Source organism: Piliocolobus tephrosceles, chromosome 2 (assembly GCF_002776525.5).
Source record: "Piliocolobus tephrosceles isolate RC106 chromosome 2, ASM277652v3, whole genome shotgun sequence".
NCBI classification, from domain to species: Eukaryota; Metazoa; Chordata; class Mammalia; order Primates; family Cercopithecidae; genus Piliocolobus; species Piliocolobus tephrosceles.
This window is the reverse complement of record NC_045435.1, coordinates 183,079,042-183,100,972: the sequence shown is the minus strand read 5'-3', so window position 1 is coordinate 183,100,972 and position 21,931 is coordinate 183,079,042. Positions and strand designations below refer to the sequence as shown.

The following is a 21,931-nucleotide window of genomic DNA, read 5'->3' as shown; positions in this document are numbered from 1 at the left end:
CGAAAGTAACTGAGATGATGTTTGTGCCTAGCACTGTGTCTAACACAGAAAAGGTGCACAGTCAAACTTAACTTCTACACTCAGACATGCCGCTCCCTATTCAGTGTTGGTTTGTTGTTGCTGTGGAGGGGGTAATTTTCTTATTATTCAGCTCATCTTAGATCTACTGCTGATTTCTCCAGAAGCCATGGGTATACACATGTATACAGGCTCAGGTCTTTCTATACCCCTGGGGCAGTGAGATTTCTTACATGATGGGCCCTGTCTGAGCTGGATTAGAGCCACGCACACTCCAAGCCGGTAAATAGTGCCACAGGTAATGCTTATGGGAAGGAACAACCAGCCAACTTCAGGACTTGATGCTCCCCCAATTCCGGGGCCAGTGGCTCCATTCACAGGAAAACTTGTCGTCGTTTGTGACTCTGATCATGAGAAAACCTGTAGTTATTTGGGGCTCCGCTCACAAGGAAACCTGTAGTTATTTGCAGACAGAGGCTCTGGGATTTAGACCTTTTTTATCTTCTAGTGTGGGTGCTAGAATTGCCTTCTTAGTTGGTTGTTTCTATTTAATTGCTTTACTTTCACGGGTGTCCTGAAGAAAAGCAGAAAATTATAGTCATCTGGCAAAAAAAAAAAAAAAAAAAAAACTAAAGAGAAATTAGACTTTGTCCCCTTTCACTCTGTCTCTCTCTCATTCTCCACACACACACACACACACACACACACACACACACACACACACACACGGAGTGATACAGATACCTGCTTGAGCCCCTCAGTTATTTTCTCTCAAGGGCTGAAGTCAGTCACACAGGATAAAGGAGGGAACGGAAGGAGCAGATCTTTTCGGGAAGAAGACAGGTTTTGTTGTCAGGTTCCTGGGAGTGCAAGAGCAAGTCAAAGCAGAGAGAGAGGAGAGAGGAGAAGCCAGAGGGAGAGAGGGGGAGAGGGGATCTGTTGCAGGCAGGGGAAGGCGTGACCTGAATGGAGAATGCCAGCCAATTCCAGAGACACACAGGGACCTCAGAACAAAGATAAGGCATCGCGGACACCACACCGGGCACGAGCTCACAGGCAAGTCAAGCTGGGAGGACCAAGGCCGGGCAGCCGGGAGCACCCAAGGCAGGAAAATGAGGTACGTGCCAGGGGAGGAGAGGGCACAGTTCCCTTTTGGGGACCCGGTGTCAAATAGCAGGGAGGGTCTGACCTTGTCACTGGACAGACTCACCTGCGTGTCCTGCGTGTGGTAGTGAGGGGGGTTCTCATCAATTCTTGGGGCTCTGAGAAGGGAGCTGTGGGTGGGCTGGGTGCCTTCCCCAGGACTCCAGGAGACATAAAACTTGAAACGGGAGACTTTGTGCAAATCCTGCTTCGGGCGCTGCTGAAGCTCGGATTTCTCCCGCTGCCTGCACAGGGTGCTGCCTGCTGGCGAATGTGACTCTTCTCCTGCTCACCCACAAGGCTGATTTTTCCGTGTTCCTCCTCTAGAAAGAGCATTGCTTTCTCTCTTCCAACACTTTGTGAGTTAGATACGTGTTTGTGTGTTTATTCGTTCTGACCAGAAAAGAAACCAGCTTCCAATAGCTTGACTCTGTGGTTTCTTCAACCTTTACAAGTTTGCCAGTTAAACCTCAATTTAGAAAACTAAAAATCTGTCCCCATTTTACAGTTCCCTACAAATTTTCTGCATTTCTCATTGAAATCAAAGGCAGCTGGTGGCATGAATCAGGCTATGAAGTACACCAAATGGCTCTTAAAGAGATATCACACTCAAAAAAAATTAAGGATTTTAGAGTTCTGAAATCAAGAACTTCACATTCTAATTGGTTTTAAACTCTTTAACCTTTCTTATTCCTCATTATACTTGACACTCCTTCCCAGACCTTTCATACAAGTTTTTTGCTGCAAGTCTGAAAACCCAGCCACCCTAGTTGTTTTTATTACCTAAGTGTTAATGCTGTTACACACACACACACACACACACACACACACACACACAAAATGCTCTGCAGATGTGTAAAATCCCTAAATACCTCTTTTACTATAATTTTCTTTTCAGTTGGGAAAGTGTTTTTATTTGTTTCTCTTCTGCAAAGTAACCTAGCAACTTTTCTGGGTCTGAGACCAATGAGAGGCTTCAGACTATGTTAACTCTTTGAACTCCAATTACCTGTGGTTCAGAGAGATAACTAGGTCTTTAAAAAGTTAGTGCAATAATTCTGTTCTTTTTAAATCCATTATAATTTTAAACCTGCCATTAAACATCATTTCTCTTTCTCCAAAAAAAAAAAAAAAAAAAAATGGGATTTACGTCAATCTACATTGAATGATCATCTCATTTACCTGTGAATGATCTGGTCTGAATCCCACCCTACCATTCAGTGCCCCAGCCCGTATCAAACTACTTGGCTAAGAGATAGTTCTGTATCGTTGCATATGCTCATCCCTAAACTTGGAGCAACCTTCTTCTTTATTTTCCACCTAGAAGACCTGATTGTTCAAGCTGGCACAAATATCTCTTTCTCTCTCCTAACCACCATCTTCCAGAGTGAGCACCCCCTCCTTTGTCCTTTGTTCTGTCTCTGTCCCTTAAAGCTGCATCTCTTATTGTCCTTGTAGTATGTCCTTGTTAAAATGTCCACCTCCCCTTACAAATCTCAGTGCTCCTTAAGTTACATGATCTATGTCTTCATGTTTGTATGGCCAGCACCTAACATAATGCCTATTTCCTACTAGTCATTCAGTACCTGTTTGTTGAATTGAATTCAATTTTTGAATAGCCAAGCAACTCCGAGAAAAGCGCTCCACTAGACAAGTCTCCAGCAGGTCTTGTCTCACATGGATACAGTATTTCAGTATTTGTGGAGCGCTTTGAAGAGCACTGTCTCATCTGGTTTTCAGATTCTGGATGAAGTAAGGATTTATGGATAAGTGGTGGGTATAAACGCAGTGAAGCAACTTGCCCAGACCACACTGATGATCATGAAAAGGTGCAGATTCAAATTTGGGTCTTCGGGCTCCAAGTTCAGGATTTTTTCTACTATATTCCACTAGACTTTCAGCCAAGTATATTATTCTAAACTGACAGCTCATAATTCTGACTGTACCTTAGAATGATCGGTGGTGCCTTAAAACATGCCAGTGCTCAGGCCTCACCCCAGACCAATTAAACCAGAATCTCCTGGGGAGGGACTTTGGCATTAATATTTTTAAATTTTTCACATAAAGTCATGGATTTTTAAATAATTTTTTCACAGAATTAATTGCTTTGGCCAGATGCCTGGGCATGATATGGGCATGGACCCAGCTTCTTCTGTGAGCTCTTGTTATTCCCTTCTTCTGTGGAAGTTAATTCACCATATGGTATTGAGCATGATGTGACATCTCTTGGGGTCCCCTTTTCATCATCTGTCAAATTAGGGTGCTCTGTAAGGGATCCATGCAGTCCCTTCCAACTCTTCAATTCAAAAATGGGGTCTTGGTGTGGTGTGGATTGAAACGAGGGGCGTGTACGGAGAGTGTATGGAGAAGAGAGCAAGCGCCGTTCATGCCACAATCATAGATATATGCAGGCATTTTTACAGAGTCCTGCTAGCCTGTTCCTACAGTGGGGCCTATAAAATTTCAGCTCTATATATTACTTTTGACATTTCAGCAATGTAGTTAAACTTTTTGATTAGCCGGAGTATAGATAGCAGGTGTCAGAAACTATACAGCCGGTGCCTGGTATATAAGAAGCCAAAAACACTCAGAGAGTGTGACGAGGAATGAAAGCTGCCACTTACATTCTTCAATTTACAGCCCCTAACGCAAGCAGGCAAGCATATGCTCAAGCCCATTACATGAAGGGAGATATTTGTTTCATATGTTTGAAACCATTTTGAGATGCAAACAAAGTAGAAGGGAAAGCTTCCTGGGCCTTCCTCCCACGCTGACCAGTTGCCTACCACACATGGCACTGGGCTTCTGGGCTAGACAGGGCTCTCTGCTGCCAGTCCTTGACAGAACTGGCCTCAGGAGGTTCGGTATCTCCTCGATGTGGTCTGGAAAAAGCAGACATGGAGGAAGTTGACGTTTCAGCCTTGCATAATTTGGGTGTCGCTATTATAGGGAAGTCCGGTTTAGGAACCAAAGCTCATTCCTGACTCTTGCTTTTCGGGAAGTAGCACGATGGAATAATCATAACTAATGTTTGGCTAGGGCTAGACAGTTAACAAAATACTTCCCCATCCTCCTTTACTCTGATAGCAGTGCTGTGGGAAGTCATTATTATTACTACTTAATGGATGAGGAAACAAGACCTCTCATGACCTCCTAAAATGGAAAGGATAAATAAAGTCAAAGCTGGAGCTGAATCTAGGTCTTCTGACCCAGGGCCAGTGCTCTCCCCTCCTCAGGAGGGCTGAACCTGAACTCCAGCCCTGTTAACATTGGTTCATTTCCTCACTTGAAAATGGGATGCTTGGGCCCTGCCAACTGGTTTTTTGACTCAGCTTTCCAACTAATTCGCAGGTTAACTTGGACATATGCCTTCCCTTCCTTCTGCCTCTGAGGCCCTCCTTCCACAGATTGGTTTAAGAAAATATTGACATTGGCTATGGGATTAAGACATTTTGTTTTCTTAATAGAATGTCACATATTGCTACTGTAGGGACCTTGAAAAAAATTAAATAAATTTATTTTCTTTTTCTTGAAAAAATAGTACATGATCCTTCTTGACAAATGTAAACATTTTATATGCACAAAAATAGAAATACTTATTTTCCCATTTCAGAGATAACTACTGTTAATACCTTGGTGTATATCCTTTCAGACTTTTTGTACTTACCTATTTACACTTTATGTAAATGTTAACATGACACCTGATTAGCAAATATGTCACTGTTAATCTGAAGATGCTGGTATGGTTTCCCAGCATTGACTTTTTAGGCTATCTAAGACTCAGGCCCCACTTTCATGGATTCATTCATTTATAATCTGTTATATATCAGACTCTATACTAGGACCTTTATATGCATCATCTTTCATGCTCATAGGAGCCCTATGAATTAGATATTATAATCTCCATTTTATATCTGAGGAAACGGGGGCTCAGGGACACTTGTTGCCCAAGTTTTCACAGTCAGTAAGTGGAAGAATTGGGACTTAAATCCAAGTAAATTTCACTCCAAAGGGTGTGACTGAAGTAGTGCAATGTGACGCCCACACTAATAGAGAAATGTGCAGGGAGCCGTGGCTTGTGGAGGAGTGAAAGGATACTCCATAGCTGGGAAGCTCTGAGCTGGTTGGTGGAGGACAAGCAAGACAGTGGAGGATAAGTAGGTGAGGAGTGAACAGGGCACATGCAATGAGGCTGGAATGGAAGGGCATGGCATGCCCCCAGAATAACTAGGGGATCACAGGGCTGGCTACTGAGATGAGATGGGAAGGACAGACCAGCCAGATCAAAAGGGCCTCAACAGCCATCCCAGAAGCAGACACTTTACCCAGCAGACACCGTAGAACAGCGTGGTCACCTCTGTGTTTTAAAAAATCAGCTTTGGCAGAAGACTGTTGGTGGGTGGGTCGGGGATATCTGTTAGGATGCTACAGCAATAAGTTGTATAAGAAAATGTAAACTATGTAATTAACTGGAGAGGAGGAGAGACGGATTTCCAAAACATAGGAAGCAGAATAAGTAGGACGTGGTGACTATTGACTCTGGGGTAAATGAAAAGATGAACGGTTAAAGTTCAGACCAGGGAACTGGTTGATGGTAATACCATGAACAGAAATCAGAAACAAGAGCAGGAAATGATAAGGAGAGGAGTGATGAGGCAGCTTCAGCACCATTAAGTTCAAGGTCACCAGACCGCACAGGGGAATCAGTCTGTTTGACAGAGGCCTGGTGTGGTGAATACTGACCGACCAGGAGGGCTTTGACCAGCCTTGGTCATTCTGCCTCGTTATTGCGTCAGCCATGGTGATGTGCTCTGTAAGTTTTATTGAATTTTCCTTGCCTCTTTTGCAACTCTTTATTAGTCCATTATCTCTGAGTCCTACAAGAATAAGTTGTAAGTTTTCGATCCTTTTACTAAGAGGAAGAAGATTTGCTTTGCTTATTCCTTCTTTATTAAAGATTCTGCATACTTTGAGTTTGTGGTGAAATACCATTTCAACATGTTAAATCTGTTTAAGGTACTACAGATTCCATCAATGCATTTAAGCCTCATCCCAGTATTACCATGTTATTATCATTTACTTTTTAGAAAAGAGAATCAAGAGTTTATGATTCTTAAATTAAGCCAAGCTGAAGAAATATCAACTTTTACCTAATTATGAAAGTTACATTTTCGACAGTAAAATGGAAGTGTCTGACTCCCAAATGTGATACTTTCTAGGAGTTTAAATTTAACACTATTATCAGAGCTTTGAATGAGCAAAACCAGAAGAAATGTTAGAAATTATCTAGTTACCATTTTCCCATAATACAGACCGAGGAGGAAGGTCAGAAGGGGAAAGGTAATTGCAGAACGCCAGAGAGACAGACATGCTGGGATCTTATTCTCCTGGCTGTGATTGAGATGAATGGCGGGGGCCTGTGTTTATAAATGTAAGTAGACCTACATTCATGTCTTTCAGGTGGCTGCTTCTCTATCATGCTTTGTGCTTCTCCCTGTCAAAGGCTTCAGCCCACACCGTGGAGCTGAACAATATGTTTGGCCAGATCCAGTCGCCTGGTTATCCAGACTCCTATCCCAGTGATTCGGAGGTGACTTGGAATATCACTGTCCCAGACGGGTTTCGGATCAAGCTTTACTTCCTGCACTTCAACTTGGAATCCTCCTACCTTTGTGAATATGACTATGTGAAGGTGAGACTCCTGATGTCCCCTAACTGGGCCAGGCTCTCTGCTGGGATTTAGACAAGGCAGTATGAAATTAGACCCTTCCAGGGTGGCATATAGTGAGAGAGACACACAACATCACTATGGTATGAATTCATGTCAAGGTGGAAAGCTAAGTGCAAGCTGATGGGTAGAACTAGAAAAGTCCGTGAAGGAAACTGGAGCTGATGGAGTATGACTCAGCCCAACACAACATCCCTTCTTTCTTCCTGTCCTCAAAGCCTTTAGTGATTCTACCAGTCTCTGTTCCAAGGTCACCTTTAATGCAGTGAGCAGAAAAGGGCAGAGACCTCGGAGTAACCGGTAATCATGGAAACAGAACCATAATTATGTCCAAAGTTGAGGCATTAGAAAGCATTGTCCAATTTTCCAAATAATGATCAAGTATATGGGAAGTGCAGGGTATACAGTAGTAAAGAGTCGGAGATGAAGTAGGAAGGGTGTGTGGAGGGGAGATTCTTAAGGGCCTTAAATGTCATGCCAAGGAGTTTGCATTTTATCAGCAAAAAGCATGGGTAGGGAGGAGAGGGTCACTATCAGAAGTAGATGTAAAAAGTAAATATGGGGGAAGAGCAGGACCTCATCAAAACGATATACCCTGGAATTTAGAGAACCCCCCACACAAAAAAAAAAATTGCCATGGGTGAGAAGCTGTTCTTCTTTTAAAGTGTGGCTGAAAAAAGGTCAGAATATTTCTAAGGGATCAAGTTTATTGCAGTTGTATCTAGTTTAAAAAGATGTGGAGACCTAAGAACCTACCTTCTAAGCTCTCTCCAGCTTTCTGGAAGAGGATCTCATCAAACAATGCTAGAGCATTTAGATATTTTTAGTATTATTGTACACTCATTCTTCCGTAACCAGCAATTCAACATGAATTAACCTTGTATTAATCAGAATATTTGGTCAACAACAGAGAAGTGAGTTTACAAGGTGCTTTTATAATTATAATCTCATTCAAACTTTAAAACAATTTTGAGACAGGAGTTATGACCCCATTTCACAGGTAAAGAAATAAACCCAGGAAGGTTAAGCAACTCACCCAAGGTTGTACATCTGGTAAGTGACGGATTAAGCTCTCAAACCCATGCCTTGTGTTTTTGAATCACATGCTCTTTTGTCTACACCAAACAACTCCCAAGCTATTCTCCACTGAGCCTAGGATACAGCAGGGGCATATAAAGGCACTGTGCCTCCACTTATTTTATATGTAGAGTGTTGTCATTGTATATGTTGGGTCTGCTTGCAATGTTCCATTTACAATAGGTCTCTGCATCTAAACATTTTCCAAAATTGGTGTTCCATGGTAGAGATTTTTAACCTCAGCGCTACTGATATTTTGAACCAGGTAATTTGCTGAGAAAAGCTGTCTTGAGCATTGTGGGATTTTTAGCAGCATCCCTAGCTTCTATCCTAACTAGGTGCCAGTAGCAGCATCCCCTCCCAACCAGTTATGGCAATCATAAATGTGTCCAGATATTGTTCAATGTCCCAGAACCACTGCTGTATGGGATGATGCCCTCTTAGAATGCCCTGTGCTAGGGACAGTGGAAATATTAGGACACAAAAGATCTGGTCCCTTAAAAAGAAAGGTGAGCCTTGAAAATAGCCATTGCACAAGATAGAAAACAGTGATGGCAATGAAAGACTAACTGATAAAGAATGAGAAAAGGTGGAACTGGTTGCTCAAAGAGACAATGTAGATTGGTAATCTAGATGCAATTTCTATAAATTCATTAAAAATAGAACCAATTTCTCAGGGTCACAAGGATCAACCAAGAGGTCTTCACTGAGGCTATGAGTATGTATCATCCTAAACTGAACTTTCTGGTGAAAAGGTCAGTTATGCCTTTCAGGATAAAAGGGTTAACCAGAGTTAAACTCCAGGATAAGATAGATTAGAGGTGTGTATCTTGAGGCTAAGTGGAATCTCCCAGCCCATTCCCCCAACTAATGTTGGTCACAAAATCATGACATTCTTTAATATTTTGGTTGGAGTGGCCTTAACCGGAAGAAAAATGAACAAACCTTGGTTTAATATGACAATAAGTTCCATGGATTTAGACAAGGCTTGATATGAACTTTCTAACCATATTTTTCTCCACTTTCAAACATGTCAACCTTCTAGAAATTTTGTCAGTGCCAATAGCTTTTATGGGTACCTGAGACTCAAAATCACAGAAATTATAGAATATTTTTCCTCAGTTGTAGCAATGACCTCTTCTCATAATTTGCCCCTTCTCCTCCTTAAGGTTTGACTCTTAACTTCATATTCATTGAGAATTCATTAAGTTTGATTCTTTTTCAGACAGAAGACAAGTTTAACCTTGTTAGATCTCCTTTATCAAGATGATAAACACAGAAGAGAGGGTTTAGCTCATTTCTTTGCTCCAAATAAGTGGAGTCTCCCAGGAAGGCAGATGAAGCAGCTGACATAAAGCAGCATTTTGTTAATGGGGAAAAACCGATGCTGCTTTTCAAGAGCAATAACAAAATCTGAAGACCGCTTCTAACATTGAATTAAAGATATTGGAATCGACTTCTATCCAAAGCTTGGCTTTCTAGGCTACAGAATATTTTGGAAATCGGTTGATGGTTTCTATCTAGAGTGGTGAGACTCCTTCCTGAAACCACAAGCAGGTGGACATGGGCCCTCTGGAAGAGGTAGTATGGTCCTGGGCCCTTACATGGAATTCAGAAAATTCCTTTTCTGGGCTCAGATCTGCCACTAACTCCCCAAATGACATGGAGTGGAGAAAAATATTATTTTACAGCATCCTCTCTACTCCAAAATTAGACAGAAAACCTCTGGGCATAACAGGGAAGTAGTCTACTTGAGGCAACTTAGGGACTGAGCTGCGTACCTGAAATGCCCTAAGAGCCTTGCATCTGTGAGTTGGAACATTTTTCCAGTTCCTTTGAAAGAAGAGAGTAACATGGTGGCGGCAGGAAGTGAGATAGATTTCTCCACTTGCGCTTGCACAGCTGACTCTCTTCCAGAAAGCCACCCAAATGTCAGCATTAGCCTCCTGCAGAGGTTCCAGCAGCCCTGGGGCACCAGCAGGCCTCGCCTCTGCAGGGTGCTGCATGCTGGTTGGCTGACTACTGGTGCTCATGCGGACACCAACCTGTGCCCCTGCCTACACACAACCAGTGAGTTGCCCTCCTAGAACTGAGAACTCACAGAATGTCAGGCTGCAGGGGCCCTCGGGGATGCATCTCATCTTACGTTGTGGTTTTCAAATATGTTCTCCCCAGTACACATTTTCTTTTTTTTTTTTTTCTTTCGAGACAGAGTCTTGCTCTGTTGCCAGGCTGGAGTGCAGTGGCTCGATCTCGGCTCACTGCAACCTCCACCTCCCGGGTTCAAGCGATTCCCCTGTCTCAGCCTCCTGAGCAGCTGGGACTACAGGCACACACCACCATGCCCGGCTAATTTTTTGTGTTTTAGTAGAGACGAGGTTTCACCATGTTGGCCAGGATGGTCTCTAACTCCTGACCTCATGATCCTCCCACCTCGGCCTCCCAAAGTGGGATTACAGAGATGTGAGCCACCACGCCCAGCCCACATTTTCTTCTTGAAAATCTTCAGTTAGGCCCAACATAGAGAAGAGACAGAAGTGAGCTGCTCTAGCTGTAGGTGGCCCTGCTTGCTCATCCTCCTTGGTTACCCTGAAGCACCTTGAGGGATTGTGACTTGAATCTTGCTGCTCTGGTCACGTTCCTATTGGACAGAGAGGAGAGAGGGTGAGCATTCTGCCTCTGAAATCCCAGACCCAGAAGTCTTCCACACTTAGTTGAAACCGACTGACTTTTTCTAATTGCCTGGCCAATGCTAGCCCCTAGCATGTATGCTTTTTCTGGCTATAAATGGAAGAGAAACTCTTCTCTTTCCATCTAAATAAAAGCGCAAATATACCATGTGGCCCCCGGGTAAATCCATATCCCTTTCCAAAATTCTGTTTTTTCCTCTGCTCAGTGAGAGGGTGGAACGAGATGATCCCCATGGTCCTTTGAATTCTGGAATTATATTCCCAATCCTCCTCGCCAGAACTTCTAAGACGACCCCGCCAAACCCTCCTTATCATAGTCAGGATAACACCAGAAAACAGAAATCTTGTTTACAGCAGCTGCGTCTCAATGTTGCATAGCTGCAAGCCCTCCAGTAGGAGCCTGCAGCCTGCTGGGGATGCCTTGGTGGTATGTCATCACAGAACGTGTAAACATATCATGCCAACAGTGTCCTTTACAAAGCAACTTAAAATAACACTGGCTTGCCTTTGGCTGGATAAAATTCCCTGTTTTAGGGCATTTTTGCTCTATGACTAAATTCTCCTCCCAGGCCTATATAGGAGTGGGTTTAAGAAACCTTCCAACTCACAGGAACATTTTCCAGCCAGCCCAACCCCACAAACTGCCCTTCCCACCCAGGCCCATTAGGACAATGATGATGGAACTGCTGATACTGCTCATCAGTAGCCTGTAGAAGAGCAGGACCCCCAAGTCTGTGGTCCGGATGCTCACATTTATGAAAATCCCTCTCCTGCCTGATTTCCCACAGTTCTTGGTCTTCAAGACTCACGCACATCTGCACAGCAGCGTCTGCTTCCTGGGAATGTGGCTGCAATGTTTAGATTCCTGTAGTGCATGGATGAGGCATATGAATCCAGGCTGGTTAATGCTGCAGGCAAGAGGCAAAACTCTCTGATCAGAGAGTCAGGCAGCCTGGGTCCTGGATATCATTCTATACTAACTAACCTTGGGCAGATGACTACACCTAGAAGGAACTCTGTTTCCTCCTCTGTCAAATACAAAGGGTAAAACCAGATGGTCTCTAAGGTCTACTTTGCCTTGATATTCTGTGCATCTAAGACCTTAGAAATCATGATCCAACCCCATGATCATCATGTCCAAACCTAGGGAAGAGCAATTCATTGGCCAACATCATGCTTGTATCAGAATTTACATCTTAAGATTCTCAGCCTCTTCTTCTATTTATTTAACAGAGTTATTTAACAGATTAAAAAAACAGCGAAGTCCCATCTTGTGAATGACTAGGTTTTTCTGTTGTAATATAAGACAAATATTGTCTATAGTCAAACTTACCGTTAAAAAATCCCTTAAATATTGTAAAGCATTATGTTTTAGATGTCCAGAAAAGAATTTTTTTCCAGAAATGCAAGAAATTAAAGTTCCTTTGGTTGAGCACCAGATGAAGTGGTTCATTTATACTTACAAAGAAACTGTGAAGCTATGGTTATGGAGAGAGTTTAGATAGTTAGAAACCAGAACCACCAAGAGAACAGCAGATTACGCATTCCAATTTCAAATTCATTTCATGGCATCTATTCACTATAAAAGGAAGCATAAATTACCTGCATTTGGATACTCTCTTTTTTTTCTCTTTATGTCACCATGTGTAATATTTCAACAGCATCTGTGGCATGTTTATGTAACACAATGCCACTGTTTTCCTTTTAACCCTGTATCCTCGATGTATTTGACATTTCTTCCCACCTTTCCACCGTTAGTTTCTGAGTTCCAATTCTTATTCCTCTCAGCTAGTCTATTGTAATAGCCTTCTGTATGTCTACCAGATGTCAGCCTCTCCCCATCTAGCCTATCTTCTATGAGTATCCAGAAGGATCTTCGTCGAACATAGCTTTGATTATGCTACTCTAAAAATCTTTCAATGCCTCCCTATTGTCTATGGAATGAAGCACAGTAATCCTATTGAAAATCTACCATAAGTTTGAGCCTATGCAAAAGACTGGGTGTGCAAAGATCAGTAAAAAGAATTCTTCACAGTAAAATGAACTGTAAAGACTTCAAGGAATTCAGAGTTCCATAGAATGTGATGAAATAAGTGCATAATAAAGCCAGACAAAGTAACACAAGAGGTATCAGTCAGTATATACGTTTGGGAGTGGTCATTTCTAGATGGCCAGGGAGGGCTTTGGAAATAGTTGATGTCTGAGATTAGTCTTGAGGGGTAAATAATAATTTGGCAGTGCAGTTCCCTAAGTAGGATTTCTTAGCAGAGCTACCATCAAAGCAGGGAGTTTGAAGAGGATGGGAATGATGCAAAACTGAAAATAATCAGAGTTGGCATGCTTTGGGGAGAGGTAAAGCCCAGAAAGATTACCTGAGGGTGAACTGGGAAATGTTTGGTAAATTTGGGTTTAAGTATGTGCTCCCAAAATCGCAAAAAAGTGGTCAAAGGTTGAATTAATTTCACCAATTAATTTTGTTAGCCAGCCCAATACTAACTTATACTATGATTTGGGGTGGGGGGTAAAAAAAGAAGAAGAAAGAATTATGACAACATAAAATTTCCAATCTCACACAACAGTCTACATTTCCAAATTATCTTAGAATATTAGAAAATCTGACAAATCTTGCAGCTTCCTGCCTTCCAGCAACCAGCCAGCACCAGGAAGAGGTGGCCCCGTGGGTAGAGTCCCCACCATTCCCTATAGCTCCCCCATGCTAATGCTTTCTGGCCTCTTCGTGGCACCATTGCTTCTTTTACAGTAAAGAAAGTGAAACATTTTTCCCCAGTGTCTCTATCAAAAATAGGAAAGTTGAAAGTTCCTGAGAAAGACATGTGTTTCAGGAAAAATCTCTTTGCAGAGTGAAGAATATCCCTCTGTATTTAACATGCAAAGTGTGTATTTCTGTCTAAAGAATTCATAGCAGCTTGTTTCACTCATGTTTTCTGCCTGGCATCTTTCAGCATTTGAGTCTAGGACTTCCAATTAGAAGCTGTGATGTCACGGAGGGAGGGGGCAGTGAGGCTCGGGGATGTGACACAATCAGGGGTATGCTTGAGCAAGGTTAATCTGGAGCTACATAAGGGGCATCAAGGACTGGTAAAGTGAAAAAAAACTGGAGCTGCTGAATGAGGCCATTTAGGTGGCTGTGCTAAATAGATTGGATATGACTATGTGGAGCGTAGTATACTTCAAGAAAGCCCACAGGCCTCCTGGACAGATATGGAAGAGCAGGTAGGATGTGCAGAGGTAAACCCCACAGGAACTGGCTGCGTATGGGAGAGGAAAAGGAGGAATCAGATGCTTTCAGCTCCAGTTATGACAGCTTATTGGCTACTAACCCAGAAATTGAGATCGGGAACGTGAAGATGCATCGATTTGGAAAGATATAGAGTGCACTGATGTGCATTGAGTTTTGAATACAGCTGGAAATGCTGGTCTGAAGTTTGAGACAGAACTTAAAGAGTTGTAAGAATGGGTGTGGGAAGAGCACAGAGATACGGATGGAGAGAGGATTAACACATTGAGGATTAAATTCTGTTTCTGCCACCATCTGAGTGAGGAATCTTGGTGAAGCTCCTTGATCTCCCTCAGCACTGGTTTTGTCATCATTTGAACAAAGAGTTCTTAATGAATACAGTGTCTTCCTCACAGGTTGTGGGAGGATTTGAGTGACATAAGGGTCTAAGAGGAATCAGTACTGCAAACACAGTTGTGCTCAGTGGTTGGGAGCTCAAACTTTGGAGTCATTCAGACCCATGGTCAAGTCTTGCCTCCACTTCTTACTGGAGCGATTGCTTAACCTTGCTAAGATTTTCTTCTCCATCTGTAAAATGGAGGTAACAATGATGTTTATTTCATAGGCTTACTGTGAATGCCAAATGAAGTAAATGCTTTAATGGCATATGTCTAATACATCTCTAATTAGCTCATAAGTACGTTGTAGTGATAATGAAGGCAATGGGATGAGTAATAAAAGTGTCTGCCTGGTATCATCAGATGCTCAATGAATGTCAGTTTTCTCATCAACTCCAACCCTACCACTGATTAGCTATGTATGACCTTGCTAATGTTACTCAGTTTTTTCTGGCAATTTATAAAAAAGTGCTTCCAAAACACTATTCAAAAGCTGGGGGTTATTTCTCCTTTGTATTTACCTTGTAGAAACACAAATTTTACAGCAGTTTTTAATCTATTAACTCATTTGATTCTTATGGAATAGGAAGAGTAGGGATTATTGCACCGAATTTACAAAAAAGGAAACAGGTATAAGTGAATTTGCTCAAGTCTCTGCAGGAAAGCCGGGTTTGACTCCCTGCTCTTCTAACTCCCCCAGTCAGGGTTCTGTCTGTCTGTGGAGGCTTCCTCAGAATAGGCTTTATTGTGAAAGGGGCCCTGTTATGTTTCCTGGCCATGTATTATTCCTAAAACAAGGTTGTGGGAGAACCTTGTTCTCTCCTACTTGTCAAGATAATTTCATAAAATTTAGTAAAACAGGAGGTCCTTGAGGGGCCCTATATTGTCTAGATTATTTTAAATAACTTTCTCATTTATCCTTTGAGAGAAAAAAAGTGTTTTTTAAAAATAATAGAAAATGGAGTCTGAACTACAGTGAATCGGCAAGTGCTTGTATTACCTGCTTGTAGTGCATAATTTCTAATGATGAGCTCAAGTTCATTTCCACTAGATTGCCAGCCCCGTGAGTTCAGGGCCTATGTCTGTGTTTTCTCCAGTAGAAAGCACAGTCCTGGGCAGAACAGGAAAAGGCACATGGCACATGTCTCCTGGCAGTGGAAAGGGCTCTGGCCTAGAAAACAGCTGCTGACTCCTGCTCAGAGCTTGGGCAAGTCACGTCTTCATTCAAGGCCTCAGTTTCCCCATCTGCCTGATGAGGGAACTGGACCAGCTGGCCTCTCCAAACCCTTCCAGTTCTGATGGTCTGTGACTCCCAGTCCAATGCCCCTTCCCTCAGGCCACATTGGGTCAGTCTGCATCCTGCTGTGTAATTGAGAGGTAAGTCGCTCCCAAGGGGGCCTCTTCTGACCCCTAAGCTCCTAATTTCTGTGCAATGCTCTGTGTTTACTTAGAACATGCCCTCGACCTTCCGGCTGAACTCACTTCACCTACTGCAGTAACTCTGCTCAGTCTCTGGGAGTGGACAGGAGGCCTTGGCCCCAGAAATGGGTAAACATTTCTCATGAATTTCAATTGTAGTCTCCAGTGGAATTCTCCCAATCCAGAGACACCGGGTCCCAAACACCAATTCTAGCTGACTCAGAAGAATTAGAAAATGAAAATGAGCTTGCATCAGGAAAGTGTGATGAAAGCTCATTTCATGCTGAAAGTGCAAACAGCACAGGCTTCAGGGTGACGGAAAACAAAAGGAAGCTCCCAGTGCTGAGGCAGAGAATGTGGGTGAGTGTGAGCTGGGAATGTCCCAGGTATGGGTTCATATGGGGTGCACATCTCTGTGCTTGAGTGTATTACATGTTGTTCTTGAAAACACCTTGGTGAAGAGCAGTGCCTGAATTTACTTTGATATGCTTATAAAGAGAAAAGTTAGGGAAGGAGAGGTGTTCATTTATTCAACAAATATTCATCTAGTGCCTACAATTTATTAGAGCTTAGGGTACAGCAGTAATTAGAACAGACAGAAATCTCTAAAGTGAGGCTTACATTGCACTGGGATAAACAGACAGTAAACACTAAACATAATCCATAACTAAATGATGTAGTAAGTAATAAGTTTACGTGCAAAGAAATAAAATAGGGCAGGGCTCTGCATGAGTTGAGATGGGGGCTCTGATTTAAATACGGTGCTCATTGAGAGAGTGACATTTGAGCAAACACTTGAAGCAGGTAAGAAGGTTAGCCATGTGGCTTTCTTGGTGGGGGGGCTACCCTGGGGCCACTCCAACCAGAGGGAACATTCAGTGCCTCCAGGTGGAAAGTGCCTGGTGTGTTTGAAGAATAGCAAGGATGGCAGTGTGGCTGGAGGGCAGGAACATCAATGAAGACTGGGAGGTACAGAAGGAGAGCGGGATGGGAGACTGCAAAATAGGGTTCCTGCTAAATGCTGCCATGCAATGGCAGGCTTCGCAAGCTGCTTTCATGCCCCGAATCTCATTTGACCTGATGTTCAAAGGATAGTATTAATGTCCACTTTTTACGTTTGTGAAAACTGCAACCTGGAGACAGGGGTATGAGTGCTAACAACCAGATTGGGGGGTGGGGGCGGGGAATGGGGGAAGAGAGACGTGCAGTGGCTCATCATTCAACATTCAGATATCATAGACACAGAGAGCCCTCAGAGCATAGATCATAGAACAATCACATAATTAGGAAGTAATAAGTTTTCATAGAACTAATAGAATTTATTTAATTGTAAGTCTGTGAAACTTAATGATGACTGGATTTAACAACAGGGTAGCAAAATCCCTGAAAAGCTGACAGTTGGCTCCTAGAAACTGGTGAGAGCTGCCAGCTCCAGCGCACCTACTGCCTGGGGAGGTTTAAGTGACCCCTGAGGTATGAGTGGCAGAGATGTGACAATTGGTCCTTACTCCAGCGCTCTTGTAGGATTTCAGTGCAAAGATTTGAGGATGTAAGTTTAGCCTGGGTCAGGGCAAGGTCCTGGACAGTGTCACAGGAACACAGTGGCTCACAATTCTTGAAATTCTGCTGGAAGACACTTGCCCAAGGCGGCCCCTTCTGTCCACTCAGCACTGGCCTCATCACTGCCTTCACCCGCATCCTGGCTGTGACACACCTGGAGACAGGCAGCTTCTGCCTCAGAAGAGCACAACAACCCTTTGTGTTTCCCATCCTCGGGCTATTTTCCTGTCCTGAACTGTTTGGGGCCCAGCCTCCAAGTTGCAGAAGGGATTTGCATATGAATGAGCTCAGCTCTGGAGTTCCAGAAGGGGTGAGGTGGGGGAGTCTGAGCCATTCTCAGGCCAAAGAGGGTGTCAATCCTCCCTGGCTCTCCCTCTCAGACACAATTCCCAGACTCTTCCCTCCCACCCCACCCCCCAGCCCAGCTCCCTCTGAGACGGTGGGCACTGCCGGTTTCCCACCTGCGGGATGCCCGCTTCCCAGGCTCTTGGCAGGACCCCTCCCCTGCCAGCTCTTTCTTCTCCCTCTGCCCATGCTGCCCTTTTCTGTCCAGAGCCCTTCCGAGAATGGGCAATGCTTCCTGGCAGCAGTGGGATTCTTGGACTCTTTGGGATTCCTGGACTCTTAGGACCTGCCAGCTGTTTCTCTGGACCCCACCAGCTGTTTCTCAGGCCCCCACATTCTTTATGGCGCCAAGCATTTGCATGTACACATTTGCATGTACACAATACCTGCTTAGGGGCTCACGTAGCTCTGTTAGGAGGTTTTCACCCTGATTAACAAATAAGGACACCGTCCTGGGAAGAGCAGTGCACCTGCGCCCAGTACTGGCTCTGCCATTGACTGACTTTAAATAAGTCTGTTCCTCCACGTAAGAAAGGACAGGTATAGACTTGAGGTCTTTTCATGATCTTTTCAGCTCTGACCTTTGTTCTGGCAGATGGCTTATCAGCTGTGTGATTCCAATTATTGAGATGTTCTGGTTGTCAGAACATCCGGATGTTGTCTCAGGTCTGCTACTTGTAGGCTATGTGGACTTGAGGGAGTCCTGTCACCTCCCTGGACTCAGAACTGTCTCCCTGAAGTGCATTCACTACATGACTGCCATTAGGAGCAAATAAAATAGAGAAGGTAAATGTGCCCTGTCAACTGGAAAGTTCCACATAGAATGAGGAATTATTATCATCATCATTATTTTTATTACTTTTTTTTTTTTTTGATGGAGTCTCACTCTGTCACCCAGGCTGGAGTGCAATGGCGTGATCTCCTCTCACTGGAACCTCTGCCTCCTGGATTCAAGCAATTCTTGAGCCTCAGCCTCCCGAGTAGCTGGGATTACAGGTGTCCGCCAGGACGCCAGGCTAATATTTGTGTTTTTACTAGAGACAGCGTTTCACCATGTTGGCCAGGCTGGTCTTGAACTCCTGACCTCGTGATTCACCCATCTCGGCCTTCCAAAATGCAGGGATTACAGGCATGGGCCATGGTGCCTGGCTGATTATTATTACTCTTTTTTTTATGGTCAAAAGACTTGAGCCAGAACTGGAGCATTAACTTCCAGAACCTCTCATTTGGAGTCAACTTGAGCTTAGATCTGCCAGCTTTGTTATTTTTACTTTATGTGGCTTTCAAGAGCTTCTGAAGTGCAGCACACACATGCAAACACACATACCAGATGCCTCTTTCGTTTCTAGGCCCAGGTTTCTATCTGGTATCAGGTGCCTTTAACTTTCTTCTACTCAGATCCTTAACTGAAATTAAAGCTACCTGGTGAAGTAGCAGAACTGGGCCATTAACTACTGGCCCAGTGGCTGGGAGTGATGGACTTTCCCCGAAGGTGAGCTCAGAAGTACCGAGGACTCACAATGAGCAGGAGTTGGCCTGGGGCTGTCAGTGAATCATTGGCCCACAAATCTTTTGAAACACAACGAAGTAGAGAGAAATTCCTAGACTTAATGCTATCTATCTTCTTGTGGACAGAAGCCTTCAGAGACCCCCTCACTTTGCTCTGATCGCCTTTCATAACTTAAGAGTACCCTTTTGAAGTCTCCCAGCCCCAGGACTGTTGCAAGGCTTTGCAAAGTGCAAAGAGCCAAACAGCTAATAAACCACCTGCCAGGGAAGGAGGCTGGGTTGGGAGGTCTCTCTAGGTGCCCTTCCAGCTCTACCAGCCTGGGTTTTGAGTCCCCACAAAAGGGGAAACCACTGCTGATGGCTTCAGCAAGATTAGGAAAGGAGTGAAATGGAGAAAACAGAGGGTATCCAGGGACAATCTCAGCTTCTTAATGTTCTCCAAATGCATGAAGTGACCCATGGCAACTAGCTGGGAGCCAGAACGTGTCATCTCGGTTGGTGGATGGATCTCAGCAGTTCTGTTTTTCTCATTGATGTACTGAGTGCTCAACATATCCCGGGCACTTCTCTGAGTGTTTTACGTATATCAACTCCCGTCCTATTTACAACAGTTCTGTGATATAAATACTATTATTTTCACTATTTGACATATGAGAAGACCTGTATACAGAGAATATTAGCTTTCTAGGACTTCTGTAATAAATGATCACAAACTAGGTGGCTGTTTAAATGGTTAAGTTTCTTAACCACAGAAATTTGTTCTCACGCAGTTCCGGAGGTGAAAAGCCTGAAATCGAGGTGTCGGCAGGACCATGCTCCCTCTGAGCGTTCCAGGGGAGAATTCTTCCTTGCCTAGTCTAGCTTTCTAGAATAGGCAGTGGTAGGCGGGCAGTCTTTGGCACTCCTTGGCTAGTGGCAGCATAACTCTAATCTCTGCCTCTGTCTTCACATGGCTGTCTTCCCTCTGTGTGTGTCTCTGTGTCCAAACTTCCCTCTTCTTATGAGGATACCAGTCATTGGGTTAGGGTCCGCTCTAACCCTGTGTAGTGTCATCTTAACTTGATTACATCTGCAAAGACCTATTTCCATATAACGTCGGATGCAGAGAAACAGGGGTTAGAACTTGAACATATATTCTAGGGGGACACAATTCGCCCTACAGTACAGAGAGTTTAAGTAATTTTTCCAACATCTAATCACTGGAGAAGATCATATAAAAATGAGGTACCCTAGTAAGTAAGGGGTTGCATCCTAAAGAAACAGAAAACCTAATAAATTGAAAACAAATCACAATTTGACTCACTCTTGAGAAGTCAACAAAGGGCAGAGATGCTCTTATTGCAACCTTTCTTAAACATCTAAGATCTTTCTTCTCTTTTTCTCTCTCTCTCCCTTTCCTTTCCTTTCCTTTAGGTCTTCGTGAACTCTGGACTAAGAAACTCTTCTGTCTCCCCTTAGCCATCCACTTACACCTACCTACTCACTCCTTGGACTTCACAGTCACAAAAACTGTCCCCTGACATGAGACCCTCGCTGCCATACACTGTCATATGTGACCTTTAGGTATTCTGAGTTTCTTGATGTTTTCTCAGAATTTTACTTTTCACCTTATTGTTTATGAAGCAAAGATCTCTTTTTCAACTCTGTTGAGACCCAAGGGCTGGAGAAATGAGAGGGGGTGACAGAGTGCTGAGGAGCACCCACGCCATGTTCTGTGATGAAGGGAAGACCCGAGTGGAGGCGGGTGACAGCAGATGCATGACCCTGCATCTCCAGGCTGGTTCAGTTGCTCCTCCTGTGTGCCCCCCTTGTTTGTTGACTTGAATTAACCGATTTTATACCATGGGGTGAAAGCTAGAGAGAAGCAGCTTTGAGCTCAAGTTTCTTTTTAAATGTAAAAAGAGAGGAAGAAGAAAAATTACCTATAGTTCTACTAACCTTTGCTAAGAGTCACTCGAATTCCTTCTCCTTCTTATTTTCAATGCATACTTTCAACATAGGTATAATTATACCACATATACTATTTTTTCTGCTTTTTTACTTAGTATTGCCTCCTAAGAATATTTACATATTGCTATAAACTCTCCATTAATGTCATAATTAATGGCTGCCTTGTGTTTAGAAGTTAATACTAATTTAACTATTTCTCTAGAATGGGATATTTACAGTATTTCTAATATTCTATTATCATATGACTGCTATAAATATTTTTGTTTATAAAAGTTTTTTCCACATTTGGAATATTTTTCCCTAGGTTATATTCCCAGATATGGAGCCAACAGATAACTTTCAAAGTCCAGGATAATCCAAACAGCCTGATCTATCTTGGAAGATACTGAGTTTCTCATCCCTGCAGCTGATAGTGAAAAGGTGGTATGATATTCGCTAAGAGTGTGCTAAAAAGATAATAGGTTAGACTACGTGACTTTTGAGGCCCCAGGAACCCGTGAGATTGTGATTCTCCAAATTTCCGTTTATAAACATCAGCCTATTCTTTGTCCCAAATCACTTTCTTACTTGCTATAAAAGTTATCTATTGCTGTATGATAAATCACTCCAATAGTTAGTAGCTAAAACAACATCCATTTTGTTTGCTTATGATTCTGTGGTCAGGCGTTTGAGCTGGGCCCAATGAGATGGTCTTTTTGCTGGATTAGCCTGAGGTCATTCATGCAGCTACAGTTGTTCAGAGGCATGTCTGAAGCTGGAAGGTCAAAGATGGCCTGAGCTGCTCATCTCGTGGCTAATGGTGAATGCCAGTGAATTTGTCTAGAGATTTTAATCAGACGGTTCATCTCTTCCCTCT

At 43.3% G+C, this 21,931-nt stretch overlaps 1 protein-coding gene across 4 annotated transcripts in view; it reads left to right on the top strand.

Annotated features, from left to right (window-relative positions):
• Positions 1–520: 520 nt before the first annotated feature.
• The window catches only part of MASP1 (mannan binding lectin serine peptidase 1), a 72,501-nt gene continuing 51,090 nt past the window's right edge, over positions 521–21,931 (top strand). For 2 of the 4 annotated variants that reach the window (XM_026455661.2, XM_031935276.1), the window contains exons 1-2: positions 741–1,135; positions 6,622–6,853. In XM_026455661.2, coding sequence (XP_026311446.2) covers positions 1,131–1,135; positions 6,622–6,853 — 237 coding nt within the window. In that variant the 5' untranslated portion in view covers positions 741–1,130. Of the gene's footprint in view, positions 1,136–6,621; positions 6,854–21,931 lie in introns of all 4 variants that reach the window. The other 2 variants (XM_031935274.1, XM_031935275.1) reach the window with 2 other exon arrangements.